This window comes from Dermacentor andersoni, chromosome 2 (assembly GCF_023375885.2).
Source record: "Dermacentor andersoni chromosome 2, qqDerAnde1_hic_scaffold, whole genome shotgun sequence".
Taxonomy (NCBI): Eukaryota; Metazoa; Arthropoda; class Arachnida; order Ixodida; family Ixodidae; genus Dermacentor; species Dermacentor andersoni.
In genome coordinates this window covers 17,432,139-17,454,728 of record NC_092815.1, presented here as the reverse complement: position 1 = coordinate 17,454,728, position 22,590 = coordinate 17,432,139, and the positions used below count along the sequence as shown (strand labels likewise).

Sequence of the window (22,590 nt, the reverse complement as noted above, 5' to 3'; positions counted from 1 at the left end):
TTACCAAAAACTCAAGTTAAAGTGGTAGAGCAATGTTCTAGAACGTCTAAGGCGTCAATGTAATCGCGAACAGAGCTTTAGTAACCGAGAAATTGAGGTAAATGCATGACACGATTTGAGACCCCCCAGCGACATTCCGGTACTAGCCCGATGACGAAAGCACTCCTCATAATTTGTGTTACTAATACTCAACTACTCGTATTAAAAATATCATTTCATTCGATTATAAGACGGAAAAAAATGCTACTTGTCTACGTCTATTCGATTCTAAGAAAAATAACATTTTGACGTTACCCTTCAGTAATATGGGTGTTCGAAAGGTTTCGTTTTCGCTCGACTCTGCGCGCTCGACTCTGCGCCGCGCACATTTTGGAGTTTCAGTAGCTTCGTTATCGCGTCGTGCTGTGAGGGTTCTGCTGGCTCGCGAAACTTTCATTTGGAACAAGCAGCGAGAATGCCACGTCCATGTGATGTCGTGGGAAGCCCTCGTTGCTTTCCCGCTCCGGAGAGCCGGTGTCGAGGCCACCGTCGTAGTACGCAACGACGCCGGCAGTGCGAGCCCTCAGCAGCAGGTCGCGCTCGCCGGTGCTCAAATCGCTGAAGTTGAGCCCACCATCGCGAGCCAATCTGTCGGTGTCAGGGTCCATTGCGACGAGCGTCGAAGTTTGCGTCATAGAATAAAGTACCAGCTTCTGGGCGTCTTGCGCTGGAGTTTGAGGTATAGTAGCGGCGCCTGGTGGCAGTGCGGGAAACGACATCTGGTTTGTGCCAGCTTGGGTCGTATTGAGCCCTGGCTGTGGCGAAGCACGTTTCTAGGCCGAATTTTGCGTCGATTCGCACTCTTTTATGCCCTGTTGCGAGTGCGAAAAGGCTCGTCACTTCTCACAGACCACGCCGACCACGCTGCGAGCTTGCCGCAGCCTATAGTTTAACGAAAACGGACTCTCCGTGTGCCGTTGGACGTAATTCGTTTCTCTTTCCGCTAGCCACCATACTCCCGCTTTCGCTCTGCTGTCGGCTCTGTCTTGGCTCTGTTTCTGGCCGCGCGTTTGCGTTTTGCGCAGAAAAGCCGCAGCGCCGTCTGCGGACGCTGTTCTACTCACTGATGGCGCAACGTCACTATGAGACCATGATGTCAGTACTCCTCGATCGGAGGGCGGGCGATTTGAACTGCGCTAGAGGTACGCGGACGCTTCAGAACGCATTTTCTCTTAAAATATGTCTCTCCTTGGCACGAAACAAGCGTTTCGAGGTTTCTGTGATGGCATTTCAACAGGCCACGTTGTCTTAATAGTAACCTTTAGTGTCCCTTTAAGGCGCCAATATTATCACGAACAGAGCCTTAATAATAGAAAAATTGAGGTAAATGCAGGACATGATTAGAGACTCCCCCGGGACATTCAAGCTCTTCCCTGATGATGAAAGCATTCCTCAGTTAAATTCTGTCACAAGTACTCAACCACTCCTTGCAAAAACATCCTTGTATTGTACTATAACATGAAATAAAATGCTACCTGTTCAGTTATATTTCATTCTTAGAAAGAACTAATTGAAGTTACCCTTGACAACGATGCAAGCGGTCGAAAGGTTCATTTTCACTCGACTCCGCACCGCCCACACTAACACATTTCAGTAGTTTCGTTATCGCATAGTGCTGCACTGGTTTTGCTGGCTCGCGAAACTCGCACAAACTGCAACTAGTAGAGAATTCAACTTCATGTGATGTAATGCAATGCCCGAACGGTCTACGCCATTTGTCCGAAAAGCAGCTGCAGCGGTGAATCCAGCGCTCCGTCTTAGCCTGGTACCGCTGCCTGTCAAACTCGCAAAAACTGCAAGTAGCAGAAAATTGAACTTCATATGGTGTCGTGGGATGCCCGAACGGTCTACACCACTTGACCGAAAAGCAGCTGCAGCAGCAAATCCACCGTTCTGTCTTGGCTTGGTACCGCTGTCTGTCGGGCGCCGTTTTACGCATCGATGGCAGCAAAGGGTGGTGATGGTGTACGCAACGTCACCATTCCCCTGGTTTGGTGGCAGGAGATTTGAATTTCGAAAAAGGTATTTGGACCCTTGAGATGCAGTTTTGTAGTAAACTAACTCTTTTCTGGGCACAAAACAAGCATTGCGAGGTCTCTGGAACGGCATTTAAACAGTCCACGTGAACTTAGTATTTGCCTCTAGTGTCCCTTTAAGTCATTTATTGGGCAAAGCCGTTCGCAGCATTTCAGTGACACCACGAGAACAATGGATGGTGACGGTAGCAGGACGATTGTGATGGCATGACACCAGTGACTGCAACTGTGGCATGATGATGACAGCACGACAATGATGATGATTGTACAACAATGACACTTCGTCGACTGCCATCTAGGACACTGAGAAACTGCGTTAGATATCTGCTGCACTGAAAGTCACGCTGTGAACAATTGTGCTTCGCTTGGCCTTGAATTAAACCATCTTTAGAAATGAAGATTTAACTAGTACTTCACAACCTTTAAATTTTGCGAAGCTCATCTTCAATAGAGATATGCCAAATCGGCAAATGTGCTGCTCCACACATCTTGTCTGATATAACGAAAGTGGTGAATCTCACTCTTAATAACATGCCAATGTGTGGGGTGGTGCCGCCATCTCTCCCACGCTCCGTTCGTTATACTATCCAATCTTTCCAAATGTGTTTTTCAGCTTCAAAAGTGCTACTAGCATGACCTCGGCCATCTTGGTTAAGGGAAGTTAGGTGCCAGGGAAAGGCTGTTTATAGGATTTCGCATATTGTCCATTCTTCGAGCATTGCTATGCCAAATCTCGTCATTGGTTTTTCTTTGCCTGCCTGTGAGATCGATTTAACTGTACTCTGAATATTGCACAACATTATGACGTTAAGAACACTCAAGCTCTAGGGTAGAAATAAATTGAACTGTGACAGTGTTGAGAGCATGCAATGGCATCATCATTGACTCTATCACATTTCTACTGCCATGTTGACATGATGAGATTGAGACCAGTTTGGTGGTCTGACTGAAGGCATAGGCGGTCACATTTTCCAACAAAGAGAAGCAATATCTTTTATAGTATGATAAAATGCCTAAACCTTTGTGATCATCATGCAGGAATGCAACCACTCGGCTTATCTAGAGCTTTCGCAATCACTTGTGTACATTGATATATTTCTTGTTACCCCAGTATTTTTTATCCACTTCGTTTTAGCTTGAAAAAAAAAAAAAAGCTCTTGTATTACCGCCACGCAAGCCTAGTGCAATATATCTCTGTGGATGAAAGGCGTTAATAATTCCCCTGGGATTTTTCAGGAAAGGAATGCTTTGACTTGCTCAACCAGATCAATCAGTTAATTTTAAACATGAAGCACTCAGGGTATATATCTTGTGAGGTATGGAATGCTCTAGTCAACAAATTGCACAGTAGTACGTACATATATACAACAAGGGCATTTAGTATTACTCCTTGTACACTGCAGTTCCAGCTAGTCAATATAAGTACAAAGAATAGCTCCTCACTGGAACACATTGTATAGAATTTCAGCTAACCAGGCAAGGTTACTGAGTAAATGTTTGTCCTTGCTCTACCTCGATGCCTAAGTCAGTTGTGGGAGTGGCCTCACAGAAAGAAGTGTGTCAGGGCGATCGTGTTCTGTTAGATGTGCACTCCAAAGCTGCTAAAATATGTGACAGCCTCGTGAAGTGCACTGATGAGCGAATAGTTGATATCATTTTATGTAGGTAACGCCATCCCGCAGCTGAAGAGGAGGCAGTTCCGCTCGAGCCCGACTTGTTTACGCTGTCAGGTGGTGCTACCATCGGAACACTTGCGCCATCTCTTGGCGTAGCTGCGTGGCTATGACACTGGCTTTTGCTATCATGTGTTTGTCATGCAAGGAGACCGAATTTCAGAAGACGGGAGAATTTGTGTGGGAAGACAAATGTCAGGGGACCCCACAGTCTACTGGTCAATGCAATTTTGTTTGTGCCGCTTTGTCAGTTTGTAATCAGCACAAAGAAACTGTTCTAGCCTATATTACTTTGTGTTAAGGAAGTGTAGATAAAAAGGATACACTGATCAAGTAAAGGTTTTCTAATGCTTCACACACTGTGACCTCTTCACTATTCATTGGAAAAAACTAAGAAAAAGAAAGTGCATCTGACATTTGGACAGAAACGACTGAGGTACACCAACGAAGGTTTGTGAAGACATCAGTCACTGGCAGCTATCTTGCGTTCTGTGGAAGTGGACAAAAACCATGCTGGGTGTTGGATTTAAATGGATTGCTTTATTTATGCTCAATCTTTACAAAAATATGCGCAAGGACTGTTGAGCCAATAGCTGAAACTAGTGGAGGAGAATTCTTTGGCTATGCTAAATGTGTTCGGCAGGGCACCAGTATTATAGGGAGGCTGAAGTTGCAAGTCTGCTCCAACAGGTCACATGCTTTCATACCTCATTGACATTTAGAGAATACCGTAATTGATTTCAAAATACACTTTTTGACAGAAAAGCTACTTGCTACCTAAGATGGAAGGTCCAAATTCACATATCTTGAGTAATTGTTGCTTAGAACTGGCTTTGTGGTTCTTGCTAATATTGCTCACAACTGCATGCTGTTTTTTTTTAACATGCATTCTGTGAATATTTAACGCTATTTTAGCTACGAGTGTACTGTGTGCTTCGAAATTTATGCTTACTGAAGTGCCAGTGCAAAGCAAGTCTCGTGAATTTGAGCTAAATTTCTCCCTACGTTCTCAGACAATATTGTTGTTGCTTTTCTCTTTCTTCTATTACCAGTATGTGGGCGAGTTTTCTCGCTCTGAGCTGCTGTCACGGCGGCTGGCTCATCACTGTTCCAAGAAGCTAAGTCAGCTGGTTGCTGACTACACAGTCAGCTCTCCAAGGAGCCAGAGTCCAGTCACATTAACTGCCAATTCAACAACGAATGGCGGGTGAGTAAATTAAAGTTAGTTTGGTTGTGTCATGTCACAGACTGCAATCAGTGTTTGTGCAGGTGAATGTTTTCTCTCACTTTAGCCTCTTACTGCACGGTGGGTAATATATGGTACACATTACAACATCTTCTAGTAAAAGAGAATCAAAAGGGAGGGCGATCCTACATATTGTTATGAGCCAGTTGTCCTGCTGATGTACAAGAAGATGCTGAAGTGTAGAGCGGACAAGAGGAGGATGAAGTGAGATCCATCGTCCGCAGTCTTTATTGTTGTGGCCCCATTTTTAGACTCCTTGTACATGGTGTAAAAGACCCCCTTTTCAGTAGATCTCCCCGTAACATCTTGGTGCAGGTGCAGGGTACATCACGATCCCATCACGGAACTTCGCAGTGGACATCTTGTGGGCCATTCGACCACGTCGACTGAGAGGCCCACTGTTTTGACTTTGGCTACCACAACACCGATTGTCTTGACCCAACTTCGAGATCGTGGCTCCTTCTCTGGCACTGACGCCGTGTCATCGAAGACTGGTTAATTGAATATGAATGAGCCAGCAAGAACAACCGGTGGAACCGGACTATAATGCTGGCTAACATCATCTATTACCTCGAGGGAATAGGTGTTTGGTGTTTGGTTCTAAACACATGTGGAGGAATTGACCAGTCGGGACACTTGCAAGCAAAAGCTGCAGGAACTTCCTGGGACGCCAATTCGGTGCCAGTGAGCTGCCAAGAAGGAACTTTCATGCTGGGCCCAAACATCTTCTGAACTGTACGTTGTGTCCATACAAGATGTATTGGTGGGTTGACGACAAGGTGCCCAAAGCTGACAAAGTCAGCCACATTCTTTAAGGCATCGCCGACAACGCTTTTAATTTACTGGTGTACAAGGACTGCTCGACCGTCGACGACATTATATGAGAGTGCCGACGCTTTGAAGAGGCAAAGAGCTATTGTGCCTCACAACAATTTGTTCGGCTCCCTAATATCGCTGCTACCTCATCGTGTGAAGACATCCAGCCACCTGGTACCGAAAACTTGCTGTGTCTTGTCTGGTGCGAGATTGAGGCTGGGTCTCTGTCGGTTCCTCAGGCTTGTTCTTATGATGAGTCCCACCCGGCAGTATCTTTGATTTAAGCTGTCGTACACAAAGAGTTGGCAAATGCAGGCATCCGTCCCACCTGTGCTGTAAGTAGCCCTACAGTCAGCAATTACTTTCAACCTCCCTGCCCATAATCGACCTATCTTGGATATCGTGGCACATAACGACAAGCCAGTATGCTTTGACTGCATTGGGATAGGTCATATTTTCTGCCATTGTCGCTATGGTTGGCTTCCATCTCCTCGTCCCGCGTACACAAACTGCCTGGAAGAGAGTCGGTGCTCGCCCTTTCATGGCCGCAATGACCTGCCACACTACATGTATAATGTTGCTGCTTCAACTCCATGCGACGACCATCGCTCGCCGTCCCCACAGAACCTCCATTCTTGCTCACCAATTGCCCATGGCTTGCTGTTGCCATACCCTTGCCGTCCCTCTTCGGAAAACTGACCAGCGCAGCTCCCAGAGGTGATGTTGCATTGGCCTATCGACTCGGAAATCCTCTGTTAACCCTGGCCACCCGACAAATTCTTTTGGACATACAAGTGGACGGTGCGCCTGTTTCGGCACTCATAGACACGAGGGTGCAATTATTGGCTATGAGAACTCGCCTTTCTCATCATCTCCGTAAGGTTCTGATGTCCGCGGCATCGCCTGTTGTTCGTGTTGCCGACGGCAGTACATCTTGCATCGTTGGCATGTGTACTGCGCATGTGAGCTTTGCTAGCCACTAGACTTCAGTTATATTTGCCATTCTGCACCAGTGTCCACATAAAGTAATCCTCGGCCATGATTTCCTGAGCACCCATTCTGCCCTCATCGACTGCTCTTCTGGCTTTCTACTGTTGGAACTCCCTTCTGTTCCCCATCTGACCACCGAGTCACCACCGCGTTTATGTGTCGCTGAGTTTATTTGCCTTCGACCAGCTATCGCGACGTATGTCACACTGACCTGAGATCCCACGGTTTGTGACAGCGACTACGTGATCTCTCCTTCCCTCGACACTCTTTTGAAGAGGCTTGTAGCCCTCCCTCACTCTTTTGTGACTGTTTCTGCGAACCGGGCATGTATCCTTGTTCTTAACTTTGGACGCACACCACAATTGCTTCCCGAAGGTATCACACTGGGCAGCATGGCGCCTTAAGGTGCGCACCACCCTCTGGCCGTTACTATTGATGCCCCATAGTCTTCTGGAAGCCCTGACACCAGCATACTTCATTTGACGCCCGTTTTGGCGCATTGATTTCCCCAGGCCTTTCGGCTGCTCAGTCTGACGACCTTTGTCGCTTGCTAGTTGCTTACAGCAGCGTTTTCGATTTTGCTTTGCCCCATTAGAGCCAGGCAAAAGTTGTGACTCATTGCATTGACACTGGGAATGCCACTCCTATCTATCGGTGTACTTACCGAGATTCTGCGACTGAACGCCGCGTAATTGAAACGGAGGTCGAGAAAATACTTGCCGAGGACATCATCGAACCATCTATGAGTACTTGGGCATCCGCTGTGGTGCTTGTCCGAAAAAAAGACAACACCTGGCGGTACTGCATCAACTATCGGCATCTAAACAAAATTACTAAAAAGGACATGTGCCCTTTGCTGCAAATTGACAACGCCCTCGACTCTGCATGGCGTATAGTACTTTTCTTCTATAGACCCTCAGTCCGGCTACTGGCAAATCGCTGTTGATGAAAAAGACAGGGAGAAGACCGCAGCCTTTATAACACCAAATGGGCTCTACCAGTTCAAAGTTATGCCATTTGGCTTGTGCAATGCCCCAGCAACATTCGAACGAATGATGGACTCCCTTCTTTGGGGTTTCAAGTGGTCTAGTTGCCTGTGCTATCTCGATGACGACGTCATTTTCTTGCCTACGTTCTCCAGTCATCTACATAGACTCTCTGCTATTCTACGTGTCCTTCGCAATGCAGGTCTTCAACTTAACTCTGCCAAATACTGCTTTGGCCACTGAGAGATCACTATACTTGGCCATCTTGTCGATATGACAGACCCTGCCAAAGTTAGCTCCGCTACCAACTTTCCGGCACCTCGTTCTACTCAGGACGCCCATTCCTTTTTTGGCCTTTGTTCTTATTTTTGGCGGTTTGTGAAAGATCTCGCAGAAATAGCACGGCCCCTAACCTGCCTTCTTAAAGGTACACTAAAGACAAATATGAAGTCAAGCTAAAGTGATAGACTAGCGTTCGAGAATTTATAAGGCATTAATAATCTTGCAAACAGAGCCTTAATAATCGAGAAATTGAGGTAAATGCAGGACATGGTTAAAGGCTTCCCAGGGACATTTAAGCACTTGCCCGATGACGAAAGCACTGCTCAGTTAAATTTTTTTGCTAGTACTCAACCATTAATTGCAAGAAACATCCTTGTATTGTATTAAAGGACAAAATAAAATGCTACTTGTCCAGTTCTATTCCATATTTTAGAAAAAGAACTCGTGGAAATTGCCCTTGACGACGACGTGGGCAGTCAAAAGGTTTCATTTTCGCTTGACTCCGCGCTGCCCACGCTTTAGCGTTTCACTAGTTTCGTTATTGCGCAGTGCTTTGCTGGTTTTGATGGCTCGCGAAACTCACACAAACTGCAAGTAGCAGAGAATTTGACTGCCATATGATGTTGCGGGATGCCTGAACGGTCTATGCCACTTGACCAAAAAGCAGCTGCAGCGGTGAATCCACCACTATGTCTTGGCTTGGTAGTGCCTTCTGTGGGGCGGGTTTTTACCCCCCCGATGGCAGCAAAGGGTGGTGATGGCGTATGCAACGTCACCACTCCCCCGGATGGATGGTGGGACATTTGAATTTTGAAGAAGGCATTCAGACCCTGCAGATGCAATTTTTTCATAAACAAAGTCTCTTCTTGGGGTGAAACAAGCATCGTGAGGTTTCTGGAATGGTAGTTAAAACAGGCCACGTCGACTAAGTGTTCCTTTAGTGTTCCTTTAAAGGGCACCTCACCAGGTCTGGCCATTTTGAGCTGACAAGCGCAGAGAATACATTGCACGATAACGATTGTGCCTGCAAAGTATCGCATCGCTACGCGCTGCGGAAAGATCTGAAATTTCAAACCGAATGCCGCTTTTCCTTCTCCTCGTGGCCGCCGCGCTCCAAGCTGGACGGTGACGTTCTTGTGTTCCTCCGCCTACGTATTCGTGTCCGCAGTGTGACGTCGCTCGTGGTGACACGTGACTACGAGAATTATTCAAGACAACATCTGTTATCTCTGTGATCTGTTGCTTGAATTGAGGAATTGAAGTTTAGAGAAATAATAAAACACACGAACAGAATGTCTGCATGTTTTTCTTTTACTTCGCATCGAAGCAAGAGATGTACTTCTGCTTCATCTGTTTGTTTCCACGGTCTTGCGGTCATGTGCGCAGGTACCGAAACTATGCCATTTTCTACCATGTTCTAGCGCGTGATCATGCTCTGCGATCTGCTTGTTCTGCCTCAGTATTCGTGTAGCACTGAATTATACTGCTAGTCATGTTTCCTTGTGCACAGCGCGCAAAATCGTGCGCTGCGCGAACGAGACAACAGCTCGTGCGCGATGCCGTCAGAAGAAATGCGTAGTGCCGAAAAAAAAAAAAGAAAAAAAAGAGCAAGGAGAAAAAAAAAAAAATGAAGGTGGGGCCTGTGACGTATGCGTCACACGATCCTCAAGGTCAGGTATGGGAGAACGCAGGGAAGGAATTTCGCTTGCGGAGGCTAGACGGGGTGAGTGGAGAGAGCGTCTTGCTTGGCAGTGGAGCCCGCCTGCTGAAATCATGGTTTCGCGTCACTGAAATATTTCTATCTTGGCCATTAATGAACCAATTTGAAAAATTTTGGCGGCAGAATGCTTCCTAGAGGAGACGTAACAACATCCAGCATATAACCAAAATTTGCTTTGGGGCCTGGGGAGGGGCCCTTTAACCCTTTCCCTGTCACAGACGTACCGGTACGTCATCGCGCTTCCCCCTACAGTGTCACTGACGTACCGGTACGTTCTCTATCGTGCGTTCAAAATTTCGCGCCTGAGCGCAAAGCTGGCGCTCCTAAACTGGCCACGCCATCTGTTGACTCTTTCTACAAGTTTGTATATTCGCCCCGACCTGTGTAGTACATGTATTGAAGAGTACGGTGCGACTGCCACTCTCCCCTTTCTCTTCGCTGAGTGGCGCGGTGGCTCCGCGTTCGGTGGATCATGCGTCGTGCGCGTGTAGTTATGGGTTCAAGGGCTGTTCTGCCATCTCCGCTGGTTTGAAGGTTTCTATTTTTCTTCTGTTGGTATGTTTGCTACGGCGCGTCAAGTTCAGGCGCATGCGCCGTTGCCTCTCCGAAAAGAGTGACTCGATTGCTGCTTTCGGTCTCTCGCCGCACCCTCGCTTCCTACTTGCAGCAGTAAACGTAAAGCCCTTGGAACTTTGTTTAGCCTTTTTCCATCTCCCTCTGTCTTCTTGATCACGCAACGTCCCGTTTCTCTCCGTTGTGCGGGCGACTGAAAGCGCATCCTCCCTGCGCGCGGTTACTTTCGAATGGCTGAGCGCGTGGGACCTTTGTCTGCTCATTGGAGCGGTGGCTCAATTCCGATTCAGAATATGAGCCGAGCTCGGATTTGGACTCGGACAGCGTCTCATGCGAGGAAGAGATGAGTTCCGCATCGTCAGATTCGGATGTTAAACGGATGTTAGTCAGGCTGATGATGATGATGATGTTTACTAACAACAGCTGCAGAACACTGAATGTGCATATTGCATTGACTATGCTATTTGTATACCAATCATAATAAAAAATAAATTGCTATGTTCATTCCCTGTTATGCTCGTTCCCTGAAACCAAGCCGACACTGGGGGTGCGTCATGGCCAGAAAGGTCCGACAGCGAAAGGGTTAAGAAAGACGTGACCTTTTCCTGGGGTCCTGAACATGCGGCTGCCTTCTTACTGCTGATTGGACTACTAACATGACCACCTGTGTTGGCCCACTTTGACGAATCTGCGGCTACGAAAATCCGTACCGACATCAGTAGCCACTGCTTCGGCGCAGTTCTTGCCCAATGCCAGCATAGTCAGGACTGCATTACTGCACGTATGCCAGTCGCCTTCATTCCCCTGCTGAGTGAAACTATTCACAGACAGAGAATGTCTCGCTCTTGTTTGGGCCATCGCCGAATTTCGCCCTTACCCCTACAGCTGACCCTTCAACGTCATTACTGACCACCATGCTCTCTGCTGGCTGTCCTCTCTCAAAGATCCCACTGGTCACCTTGGTCGTTGAGCACTGCGACTTCAAGAATATTCATGTACCATCGTTTACAAATCTGGCCACTTGCACCAGGATGTCGACTGCCTCTCCAGATACCCAGTAGATCCACTGGCCACTGCCATGAGCGACTCCAGCCCTTGTGTTCTTTCCATCTCTCGACTTTTCAACATCGCTGCCGAACAACGCCTTGGTGCGTCTCCACGCAAGATAATTGAAAATTTTTACTTCCACGCTCCCGATCCTTCTTTCTGCCTTTTTGTACTCCAAAATGACGCGTTATATTGTCAAAATTTACTCCCTGACAGTCCTGACCTGTTGCTTGTCATCCCAGCTCACCTCCGTTACACTGTCCTGGTGCAGCTGCACGATGCACCCACGGTAGGCCATCTCGGCGTGTCACGTGCATACGACCGCGCATGCTGCTGTTTGTATTAGCCTGGGATGTATCGCTCAATGCGCCATTGCGTGAACTCATGCGACCTTTGCCAGCGCTGGAAAAGGTCGACACTGCCGGCCTGCAGGCCATCTTCAGCCTCTGGACATTCCGTACGAGCCACATCACCATGTCAGCCTCGATTTACTTAGTCCGTTCCGCTTATCCGCTTCTAGAAACAAGTGAGTCGCCGTTGCAACAGATTATGCGACATGGTTTGCCATTAAGCGTGCACTTCCCACCAGCTGTGCCACCGACCTTGCAAATTTCTTGCTGCATAACGTCATACTCCAGCACGGGGTTCCTCGGCAACCTGCTAACTGACTGGGGCAGACAGTTCCTGTTGAGGGTGATTGATGACATTCTCAAATCCTGCGCAACGCAACATAAATTGACTACGGTCTACCATCCACAGACGAATGGTTTGACAGAATGCCTAAACCGAACACTTACCGACATGTTGGTCATGTGTGTGTCTGATGACCACCATGATTGGGACGCTGCATTACCTTTTGTGACATTCGTGTGTGTGTTATTTTTTCCCTTTATTTGTGTAATCTCTCTTTCTTTCTATGTATGGGCATTTTTCTTTCTGTCTCCCCTTACCCCTTCCCCAGTGCAGGGTATCAAACTGGATATCTTTCTTCTGGTTAACCTCCCTGCCTTTCATATCTCATTTATCTTTCTCTCGGGTACAACACTTCCAAGCATGAGACCGTTGGTTATTTGCAGTTTTTTCTCGTATATGGTCACAACTCTACAATACCCATTGACACCCTGGTCTCTTCTTCTGGGTGCCCACCCAGTGGATATGCTTGAGGGAGTATAGCCTGTGCCGACCATGCACATCAAGTTTCTCGCACTCCATTTTCTGAGTCCCAAATCCACCAGCAGTCTCACTACAACTGCCACCACAGGACCACCCATTTTGTCTCTGGATTGCTCATCCTCCTGTGGTCCCTAGCACGACATGTCGGACTATCAGAAACACTTCTTGTCCAGTACGCCAATCAATATCGTGTGTGCTGCCAAGTAACTGGTGTCACTTATGAAATCGCTTCACTGCTGCCTTCGTCATCATTTGCTCATCCCAAATCGGACATTGTCCACGTTGTCTGTCTCAAGCCCTATTGTGCCCAGGACACCCCTTAATACCTTCTGTGCTAGTTCTTTCATGTAGCTTTGCTCACCTGTACTGAGTCAGCCCTTTCACTGCCAGAGGGTAGTGTTATGAGCCAATTGTCCTGCGGATGTAGAAAAAGATGCTGAAGTATAGAGTAGACAAGCGGAGGACGATGTGAGATGTATCGTCCACCATGTTTGTTGTTGCTGCCCCATTTTTAGTCTCCTTGTACATAGTGTAAATAAACCCCCTTTTCTGTAGATGTCCCTGCAACAATTTTTTCCCGAAATCTATGTCCTCTCTGGCATCGAAATACACAGCGACTGTAGCACGTGAAATAATTTTCGAGTGAAATCTTTAAAAAATAATGTATGGTGGCAGCTCGTCAATTTTCGGGCAAAATGTTCCTAAATCAACAGGTTATTCTTTCAATTTATACAAATAAAGTTGGCGCAGAGGTATTACCAGAGTGTTTGTTTACTGTTTATTAGCCTACTGTGATGTTTTGATTGAGAGAGACGTTCGGGTGGTTGTGTGAGGCAAGCATTAATTGGCTGTATCATATATGATGCAGCATGTAGTTATGGGTTGTTTTTAGGAGGAATGCAGAGACCTGTTTTCTTGTGAAAGAACATATTTGGTAGCAATATATAACATGTCTACAGGCTGAACGGTTTCTTAACACCATTATTTGGGATAAATAGGTCAGAAAATGACAATGCCAGCACTGTATACAATAAAGATAGCATGGGGCTGCAGTGTTCCAAGAGCTAATGACAACAGCAGTGACTAGTAACTGTTGGATGTAGAAAAAGGTTTTCTTTCAGCTTGCATTAAGATCCTAAAGACTATGCAAAGCAAAAATTGACGTAAAACCAAGATTATAAGTGATCTGGCCTAGATATGGAAGTTATCAATTGGTTATTCAAGTATGGCGTCATCAAATTTTAAAGAAACTTATACAGTTGAATCTCGTTAATTGGAACACGCCTAATTCGAACTGTCGGTGTTGTCCCGTCAAAGCTATGCATTTTCCAATGGGCGAAAGCGCCCGGTAATTCGACCGCGCAAGCATTTGCGATGGTTAATTTTAACATACTGCGCTCCGACAATGCTCTTAGCAGTGCGTCAAATCACGCGGTGGCGCCTCCGACTAGCATTCCTTTGACCCCGCCATAGATGGAAAGCTTAGGAGAGACTTTTCAACGCCGCGCGCGAAAAAAAAAAAAAGAAAAGAAGCTCCGTGGCGGAAATTTTTGCGCAGGCATGTGCAAGCTCGCATCACCGATTACTTCTGTTCGTGATGGGTTGTTGACTTCTGTTAGTGTCGCGGCACCGCCATGTACCCCATATAGTCAAAGTATAAAAATGTCTGAAATTTCGGACGCAAAAAACCTTCGCCATCCGACTTTGCGGACTTTTTGCCATGACCGCAAGTCTGAAACGGCATTAATCGAAGCCATCACCACCGCCATTTTGATCATCGCGCCGCCTCGAGCCGGCACTCCGGTACGCAGATCCGCTGGCAGCCGTAGCTACACCACGGCAACGCTAGGACTAGCTACTTCGACGTTAGCTACCAAGCTTCTTGCTATTCGGTGCCGTGTTTTGCGCTGAAACAATTCGGCCCTGTTAGCAATGGTGCCGTCTCTGCCTTTGTAATCCTCGCCAATGTCTTATGAAGCGTGAAAAGCACGGCGCGTTGCATAATGCCGGTTCCAGAAAGTCAATTTCGCCTCAATACAGAAGTCGTGCGCGGTGAAGCATACCAAACGTCCGAAGGGGCAATTGTCAAGGGATATATGTTTCCTTTTATTATACACGCGTGCACCCGTCGCCTCCTATCACAGCACGAGCACCGATGCGCCTAATAAGTGACTGTGATTTGTAATTACGTGTGAATAACTCTTGTGGAACTTCCCACTAATGTGTTAGCTCAGTGCACATGCGCCACTGCGGGTAAGTCCTCCGCTCAATTTGCTTCCTTGAATTCGAACAAATTTTTGGGCCCCTTCAAGTTATAGAGATTCGACTGTACTAGCTGGAGCTGCTAAAAAATCCGCTTAATTTTTCAGAGCATTGTTTCAACTTGCTCAATAGTTCTGATAGCTTTTGCAGATTTTCTGCAATTCGGTTGTCTTTCTGCGTGGTCATAAAATATACCCGTAACTGGATAAGTGACAACTCATAAAATTTAACCATGCATTTCTTTATAAAATTGTGGTTTGTTTGTTATATTTGACCCAAAGGAAAGCTTGTCTAATTTTTTCTCTAGAATAATAAAAAAGAGAAGATACTTAACAGTAAATTTTTTTTACTTGTGTGTGGCAGCATCACTACAAAGGTCATGCGGGTGCAATATGGCAGTGAGATTTCTGAAATTATTAATGAAGTGCAATTTTTACCTTGTTGGTAGTTCTTTACTCTACAAATAAGGTGCTGGGATACGGTGTGCTCTTGATTGCCTTACATGGCTGGGGCACGCATACAATATATGTCATTCTCATTTTGGGTGTTTCATGGTAAATGTTTGCTGTGATAGGTTGTGGGCAAAAAGCACAGAAAAATCTGCATTCCATTGATAAGCCATTTGGGATGCAGATAACAATTATGATCCACTTAATACAGTGTTGAATGTTTCCTACCCAGGAACACTGTGTCTCCAGTGCCAAATCCTTCCTCCATCAGTCCTCTGGCAGCAAGTTTCGCCGAATGCCTCAGCTGTTCTCATCATCGTTCCATTGTTCTCCAATTATCAGTAGTGCTACAGGTTAGCACTGATTTTTTCAATTTTCACTGATAGGACAAGTTGGATTTCATGCTGGAAATGTTTGAGCAGCCGATTACAAATTTTTAATCATGCTTTCTTTTTGCAATTTCTGTTCAGTATATCACACTGAAGTGTCCCACTGCTCTTGTGTGGAACAGCATTGGTGAAGGCAAAGCGAATCCCATTCTGAATGGCAGTCCCTTAGACCTGCTTCCATGCCCACCATCGTGTCTGCCCATGCCACCAAGGCCTTTCAATGCTCAGGTACATACAGTCTTATACAACCGTGGAATCTTATAGTGTGCCTTGTGCATTTTAGAATTTTGCAGCCAAATGTCTCTAGACAGAGGGGAAGTAAAATTAGGCTACCAGCAGGCCTGTGACACATGTGCAGTATGCTGGTGCTGTTGCATTTGGCTCCCCAATAATAAGTTGGAGTAGCGCATTGAGGGTGTGCTTTTAGTATAGTGGGTTGTTATTGCACTGTGCTGAATCTATGCAGTACGCTATGCCCTTTCTTTGGTACCAATTCTGTATCTCTAGCAGACCAACAGGTAGCATTTGGTCTGTTAAAACTGCAGAGTGGGTACCAAAGGAAATGAAACTCGGCAGAGGATGGCACATAATTGATACAACTCAAGTGACACTGAAGAGAGAATAAGTTGAGCTGTATTAATAATTAGGCTTGTACAATAAAAAAAAAATGTCCACTCTCAGCACCAGATGAGGCTTGGCAAGACAGAAAAGACGCAAGAATGAGACTAGTGGCGGAATCGCCTTGATGGTTCCTGTATCAACTTGCCATGATGTCGGGGATTTTGACGCTGTCTGCTCGTACCTAGTTAATTGTTTGTTGGTAAAAATGGACTACAGTCGAGCGCCTCTACAATGAAATAACCAGTATAACGGAGAAATAATTCTGCCCCTGTTCTATTGTGAGCTGCATGGTGCACGACCTTTTTAACGAAGGCACCTGTATGATGAATGCTTTCGGAGACCCCAAGCACTTCCATACAAAGGCGTTTGACTGTTCATTATATTCTAAAGGAGCCAGATTGAACTTGGGAGAGTTTCAAGGACGTTTACAGAATCACAATTGCCTAAATACTAAAAAAACATAGAAATCTATGATGTAGCAGAGTTGGAAGTTTTGGGCAAAGTTCAGAAAAACATGTTTGGCCTTTATTTTATCTTCTAGTAATTAACCGTTTACTGCCAAATTAACAAAAAAGAGTTTTAAAACTGTTTTATCAGACCAAGCTAATCTTTTGTTTCTTCCTAGTGACGCCTTAAATTATGAAATTTTCAGGCACTGTATAGAGTTGACTTGCACAAGACAGAGTGACTGGACATGCACTGGCTAGTGTACGTGCGGTCTGACCTTAAGTTTAGCATGGTGCGAGGCTATGTGAGGGTTCAAAACTAACCGAAATTGGCGAGACTCGATGGCTATGACACCGATAAGCACTGTGGCCAAATTTTAATTTTTGTGTGGGTGGCTGCGGCCGAGCATGAGCATACGATAGTCAACTTCTACTGGAAGTGCTTAATTATCAAAATTTGAAATGCAGACTTTCACCTAGTTCAACCCATTTAGTAATCTTTGGCAATAGATATATACACAGTAACAGTAGGAAGAAACGCACTGATCCAAGCACCCTTTTTAATTGATGTCAGATATCAGCCAATAGCAGCCATTTTCGGGAATCTTGCATGTGATGACATATCCACGATCTCAGCAGCTTTGAAATAGGTGAGGAAAAGGCATAGTTTGAAAGGAGAGTGTTTGAGATAAAGGTGACTTCACGCTCTGCATGAAGGCCAATTCCAGGCTCAAAATAACAAATGTTTGGGCCCACAGATGTGTATGTGCACTGGCCAGGACCTTGTGTCAGAATCAAATTAACTGAAAACTTGAATTAAGTGGAGTGTTGCTCTTTGGTGTCCCTTTAACGTCGCAAATCAACTGTGCAGGTGCGGCAAGAACTGCGACGGGTGGAGCAGCAGGTGATTCAGCGGGGGCGGGCCGCCGAGATGCACTGGTCATGTGACAAGTGGCAGCAAATGGCCGCTGGTGAGTGTTTGCTTCGTTGTCTACTGCATGCATGCTCTGCACAAGCTGTGATTCAGTGCTGAATTCTTTGGCTAGGGGTATTCCAAGAACAGAACATACATGCTGCTTCCTTGGTGAATTTATTCGTGTTTCCACTTGCGCATTCCAAAAACTCAGCAACTGCCTAAAATTAGCAAAGGGAATTGTAGAGGGGTATGAAAAGCACATTTGATTTCCATTTTTGTGCTTCTCCATTCGATTGACCTGCTGTTCTGCTGAGCATTTAAATATTGATCAATGTGATCTGATAGTATGGGCCATGTATTTGAGCTCTACGGACAAATGTCTCTGAACGAGCTGATGTAAAACCTTAAGTTAACTGTCAAACTCCATTGTGCTATCAGTTACAGCAGATTGTTGTTATCTTCTTCCTTTTTGTGCATAAAGGCGTGCAGGATAATTACTTGATGTGGGACGTTCATAACCTATCTGAACATAGGAGGCAGAAGTGAACTTCAATGGGGTCAAATAATGTAAAGGTAGCCTCGACAATCAGTAACTTAGCAAGGTAACAGAATCAATAGCAACTAAGGCAGCTGCAGTCTTGGGGCAATATATAGGCGCATAGAGCAGGGAGGAAGAGAAATGCGCCAGTGCTAGAAGTGGTCAGAGTATTGATGTGCATTGTACTCTCTAATGTTGTAAAAAACCTATAGGCACTTTTTTTAGGCACCAAAACCAAAAGCTTCATCGATCGGTTGATTGATGGTAAGGTACCACTTTTTATTTCAGCATGATGTGCTCCCCTAAGTATAGATATACTGGCTACATCTTTGGCTCCCAATGTTCTCAGACCCATATCACGCATTCTCGTCATGCAGGCACTACCATCACACGTGTGCTGGGAGTGCTGGATGCCTTGGACAGGCATAGCTTTGACCGAGTGGATGCCACCAACTCGCTGGACACACTCTACTCCAAGGTTTTTGCTAAAAGTGGTGACCCGGTCCAGCCCTTGGCCACTGCACCTGGAGCCAGTCCTGGCCCTGGAGTCGGGGCTGGAGGGGGCGTGAGCAACACAGAAGGGGCGGGGCAACAGTTGTCTACACCTCCTCCGCAAGATGAGCCCATTGTGCGACTTCTGTGTGAGTGGGCTGTTACGACTAAGCGCAGTGGCGAGCACCGGGCACTTGTCGTAGCTCGCCTACTCGAGAAGCGCCAGAATGAGCTCAACATTGAGGTGGGTACTCTCTCTTTGCATTTGCTCGTGGTGAGAAATGTTGGCTTAAGGTTGGGTAGTGCTTAGTTGCCATGGCTGATATCTGGGCCATAGGTTGGAAAAGCAGCATACTATGGAGAGGGGGGGGCTGATTTGAGCTGTTTTGTTTGTCCTGCCTGTGCTTCTTCCTCTCATTGGAAAAGAGGGGCTTTACTGTGCTTCTTATTTACCAGTGCCTGTGTGGCATCATTGGCATGATGTTATACGGAATCTGTTTCAAAAATTTCATGCAGCGAGTCGGCAAAAAAGTGGTAGAGGGTGCAGCGATGCCATTTTCTCGTCCTTTCCACTTGAAAGGACCTGTTTGACCTCTAATACAAGCTGGACTGTTGTATGATTGGCAGGATTTTATGCGTGCACTCTTGGTGCAACTCATTTTTAATCTGTTGGAATGGAGAACAATGAACAGTGTGGGGTTCTCCTCCCGTGCTCTTGGGACAAAGGAACGACAACACAGTAGTGCACACAATCACAAGGGCATTTATTGCACCTTTCATAGATCAATGCCTGCTAGCCGAGTTGCTATCCACAAAACATGCCGATGGGCGCGCGACAAATCTAGAAGTCCGACTCACCGCGACCGGATAGCGAGCGAATATGTTCGCCCCATGCTGGATCCCAACGCCTGGTCGTTCGCGCGTACTGTCACGCGCACGGTGGCGCATTCCAAGGCGGCCACGCGATACGGTCTCGCAAAAGCATGGGTCGGCGCACGCGCGGCACGGCACATCCGTTCCGCTCGCTATCCCGAATCCAAGAACGAGCGCCTTGTCTCTCCCGCACCCAAGTAACCCCGCAGCGGCGTGACACTCGCGCCATCTCTCGCACCGCGCTTGTACCACTCCGACCGCCGCGGGCGCCAGGCCACGCGAGCCGTGCGGGAAAACAACATATCAGAGGATGCGTGAGAGTCGCGCATCGCCACAACAGACGGAACAAAGGATAAATATAAGATCTCTTGTGAAATTGTACAAGAATGGTGCAGGAATTAGTCAAATATTGCAAATAGCTGATGGTTAGATGCATTGTGGCTAGTATAGCTTGAGCTGTGGAGTACTTCTGAAGTCATTTCTTTTTTTGTGATGAATGATACTGTAATATTGAAAGAAACCTTCGTATCCGCAATTCTACGTACTGTGGAGCTTATGAGGCCTCACTTTGCCCAGAGTCAAATGCCACGCTCATAATCTCCTTATCCTCACTCATCTATTGTTCCTTTGTTTTAAGCCAGTTGGTGGTGGCAAGAAAGCATCGGACTAGGAGTACAGAACTCTGCTTTCAACCATGGTACCTATTCAGTTATGCTTAGGATTACTACTGTTGGCATCCTTCATATTCATGGCATCTGTAATGAGGCCTGCGATGGAGATGAATCTGTTGTTTACTGGTAATTTTTGTGGCAGTACTACCCTACTGTGTTGATTCCTGAAAGACAGAAGGCATGCATGCTTCAGAAAACAACCACAGATTTAGCCTGTGGCTTGGAGCATTCAGTGTCGGTGTTTCTTTTTAAGTAACTGAAACTTGACCTTTCAGAAATACAATGACGCTGACCTGGTAGACGAGAAAGATTCTCAGGACTCAGGAATGGCGCCAACGGGTTTGCCTATATTCCAAAACCTGCTCGTCAATTTCCTTGACATGGAAGCCCCTGTCCTTGGTAGGCAGCTCGCATTTTACAATGTCTTGTTGCTTTGGCTACCTTTTCACCTTATTTGTAATAAACTATTACTGATTTTTTTATGTATGACGAAATATCAGAGCAATAGCATTGTCTGTTCTCATTACCAACAGTTTAAAGTTTCATTTACTCGGAAGATGTGGTACTAGATGGCACATAGGGTGCTTTTTAAACTGCACAAACTTTTTCCTAATATTGGGGCATTGATAGAGATGAATCTGTTATGATAGAGATAATAAATGTAAGAACAACATAAGTGTTAGAAAACAAACTGATCACAAGTTTTATGCATTTAAAAACATTCTAGCTGTGATACACACAGCAACATGCACAATTAGGCAATAAAGAAAAAAGAATGTTAGAGCTTTTGTAGCTTTGCTCTCTAGTAGCTTTCCATCACAAGCTCATTGTGTAGCCACTGCCTACCATCAAGGGAATAATAGGGGTGTGTGAATATTTGAAACTTTCGAATAATGAACCCAATAGTGTCCTATTCGTAAATGCCAATATTTTTCAAATACTTTTTGAATATTTCAAAATGTCAACTGCGCCCACTTAAACATAAAATTGGGCCAAAGGTATATTAAGTTCTCACCCCCGTGGGGATAGTATAGACATAAAACATGAGAATTTGTGTGGTGGGGCAGGCTATGGCTCTTAGGTAGCCATACATTAAAGGCTATGCAGCGATCATTTGCACTCTCTGAAGAGTCATGTGCATGCGAAGAAACTACTTTTTTTTGCTCCTAATTCTCCATTTGTGTTTTAATGCATAAGCATCCTTTGGCGAGTACTCCAGCAAAATCTGTCTGTCACGTGAAAAGTGCAATGCCTTGGATCTGCACAAAAGCGTGTAATTTGCGAAGTTAGGACATTTAATTGTTAAATAGCATAAATGTAGATGGTTGGTTGCTTTATAAGCAATAAGGAACAATGAAAAAAAAAAGAAACAGATCAGAGAGAATTTTGTTGGCAAAATCGTACTGTAACACGAGAAACGTGACACGTTGCCGACAGGGGTACATAAGGCCCTATAGAAAATGCATAGGGAAGCCTGTGGTAGGGGTGGGTCAACTGAAAATTGTGGGTTGGCCAACTTTAACTTGGGGCTGGGCTAACTGAAATATGGGGGTGGGCCAATTTAAATTTGGGCATGGGCCAACTTCTTTGAGGGGTGGCCCAACTTCGAATTTGGAAGAGGGCAAACTTAAATTTGGGGGTGGACCAACTTTTTCTGGGAGGTAGCCCAACTTGAAATTTGGGGTTAGGCTACCTTCAAATTTGGGAATGGGCCAAATGAAATTTGAAGGTTGGCCAAATGAAATTTGAAGGTTGGCCAAATGAAATGCAGGGTGGGCCAACTTGAAATTTGGGGGTGGGCCAACTGAAATTTGGGAAAAATACATCAGAATGTAGCAGCCGATCCAAAGAATGCTTTCGCATTTGTAAACAATTCTCAGAGTTTTTGTATAATTATTTAATAAACAATGCTTCGTAATGTACTATGTAATAACAGAAACTTGCTAACATTAACAAACTAAGATGCAAACATTTAATAATTAATGTGATAACGGCTATGCATTATTAGAAAATTATTCAATATTCGATTCGATTTGTTTAGACACTATTCGATTTGGTCTCAAAAATCATTATTCGCACACCCCTAGGAAATTATTAAGCTAAGCAAGCTTCAGCTCAAATTGAAGGAAACTTGCCCGAAACTGAATTTTCATAGGGTGCTTAAAAAAGCATCAAGAGGAAAAATGCGTATTCCCATGCCCCCTGCAGTAGTTTATAACTAAGTACGAAGAGCAAGACTGACCTGCTGTTCCAGTTAAACAATTTATGTTTACTGAAATCCTACTGTATATGCTTTTGCATTTTACTTGACCAAAATGTGTAAAATTGATTGATTGCTTGGTAATGAAAGTG

At 45.6% G+C, this 22,590-nt stretch overlaps 1 protein-coding gene across 6 annotated transcripts in view; it reads left to right on the top strand.

The window, feature by feature from the left end:
- The window catches only part of LOC126542835 (mediator of RNA polymerase II transcription subunit 12-like protein), a 232,660-nt gene that overhangs the window by 27,392 nt on the left and 182,678 nt on the right, over nucleotides 1-22,590 (top strand). For all 6 annotated transcript variants that reach the window (XR_008615000.2, XM_055077484.2, XM_055077485.2 and 3 more), the window contains exons 9-14: nucleotides 4,801-4,955; nucleotides 15,525-15,645; nucleotides 15,763-15,909; nucleotides 17,620-17,719; nucleotides 18,580-18,938; nucleotides 20,514-20,637. Coding sequence is in view for 5 of the 6 variants with exons in the window: in XM_055077484.2 (XP_054933459.2) it covers nucleotides 4,801-4,955; nucleotides 15,525-15,645; nucleotides 15,763-15,909; nucleotides 17,620-17,719; nucleotides 18,580-18,938; nucleotides 20,514-20,637 (1,006 nt within the window). In the remaining variant the exon portion in view is untranslated. The remainder of the gene's footprint in view (nucleotides 1-4,800; nucleotides 4,956-15,524; nucleotides 15,646-15,762; nucleotides 15,910-17,619; nucleotides 17,720-18,579; nucleotides 18,939-20,513; nucleotides 20,638-22,590) is intronic.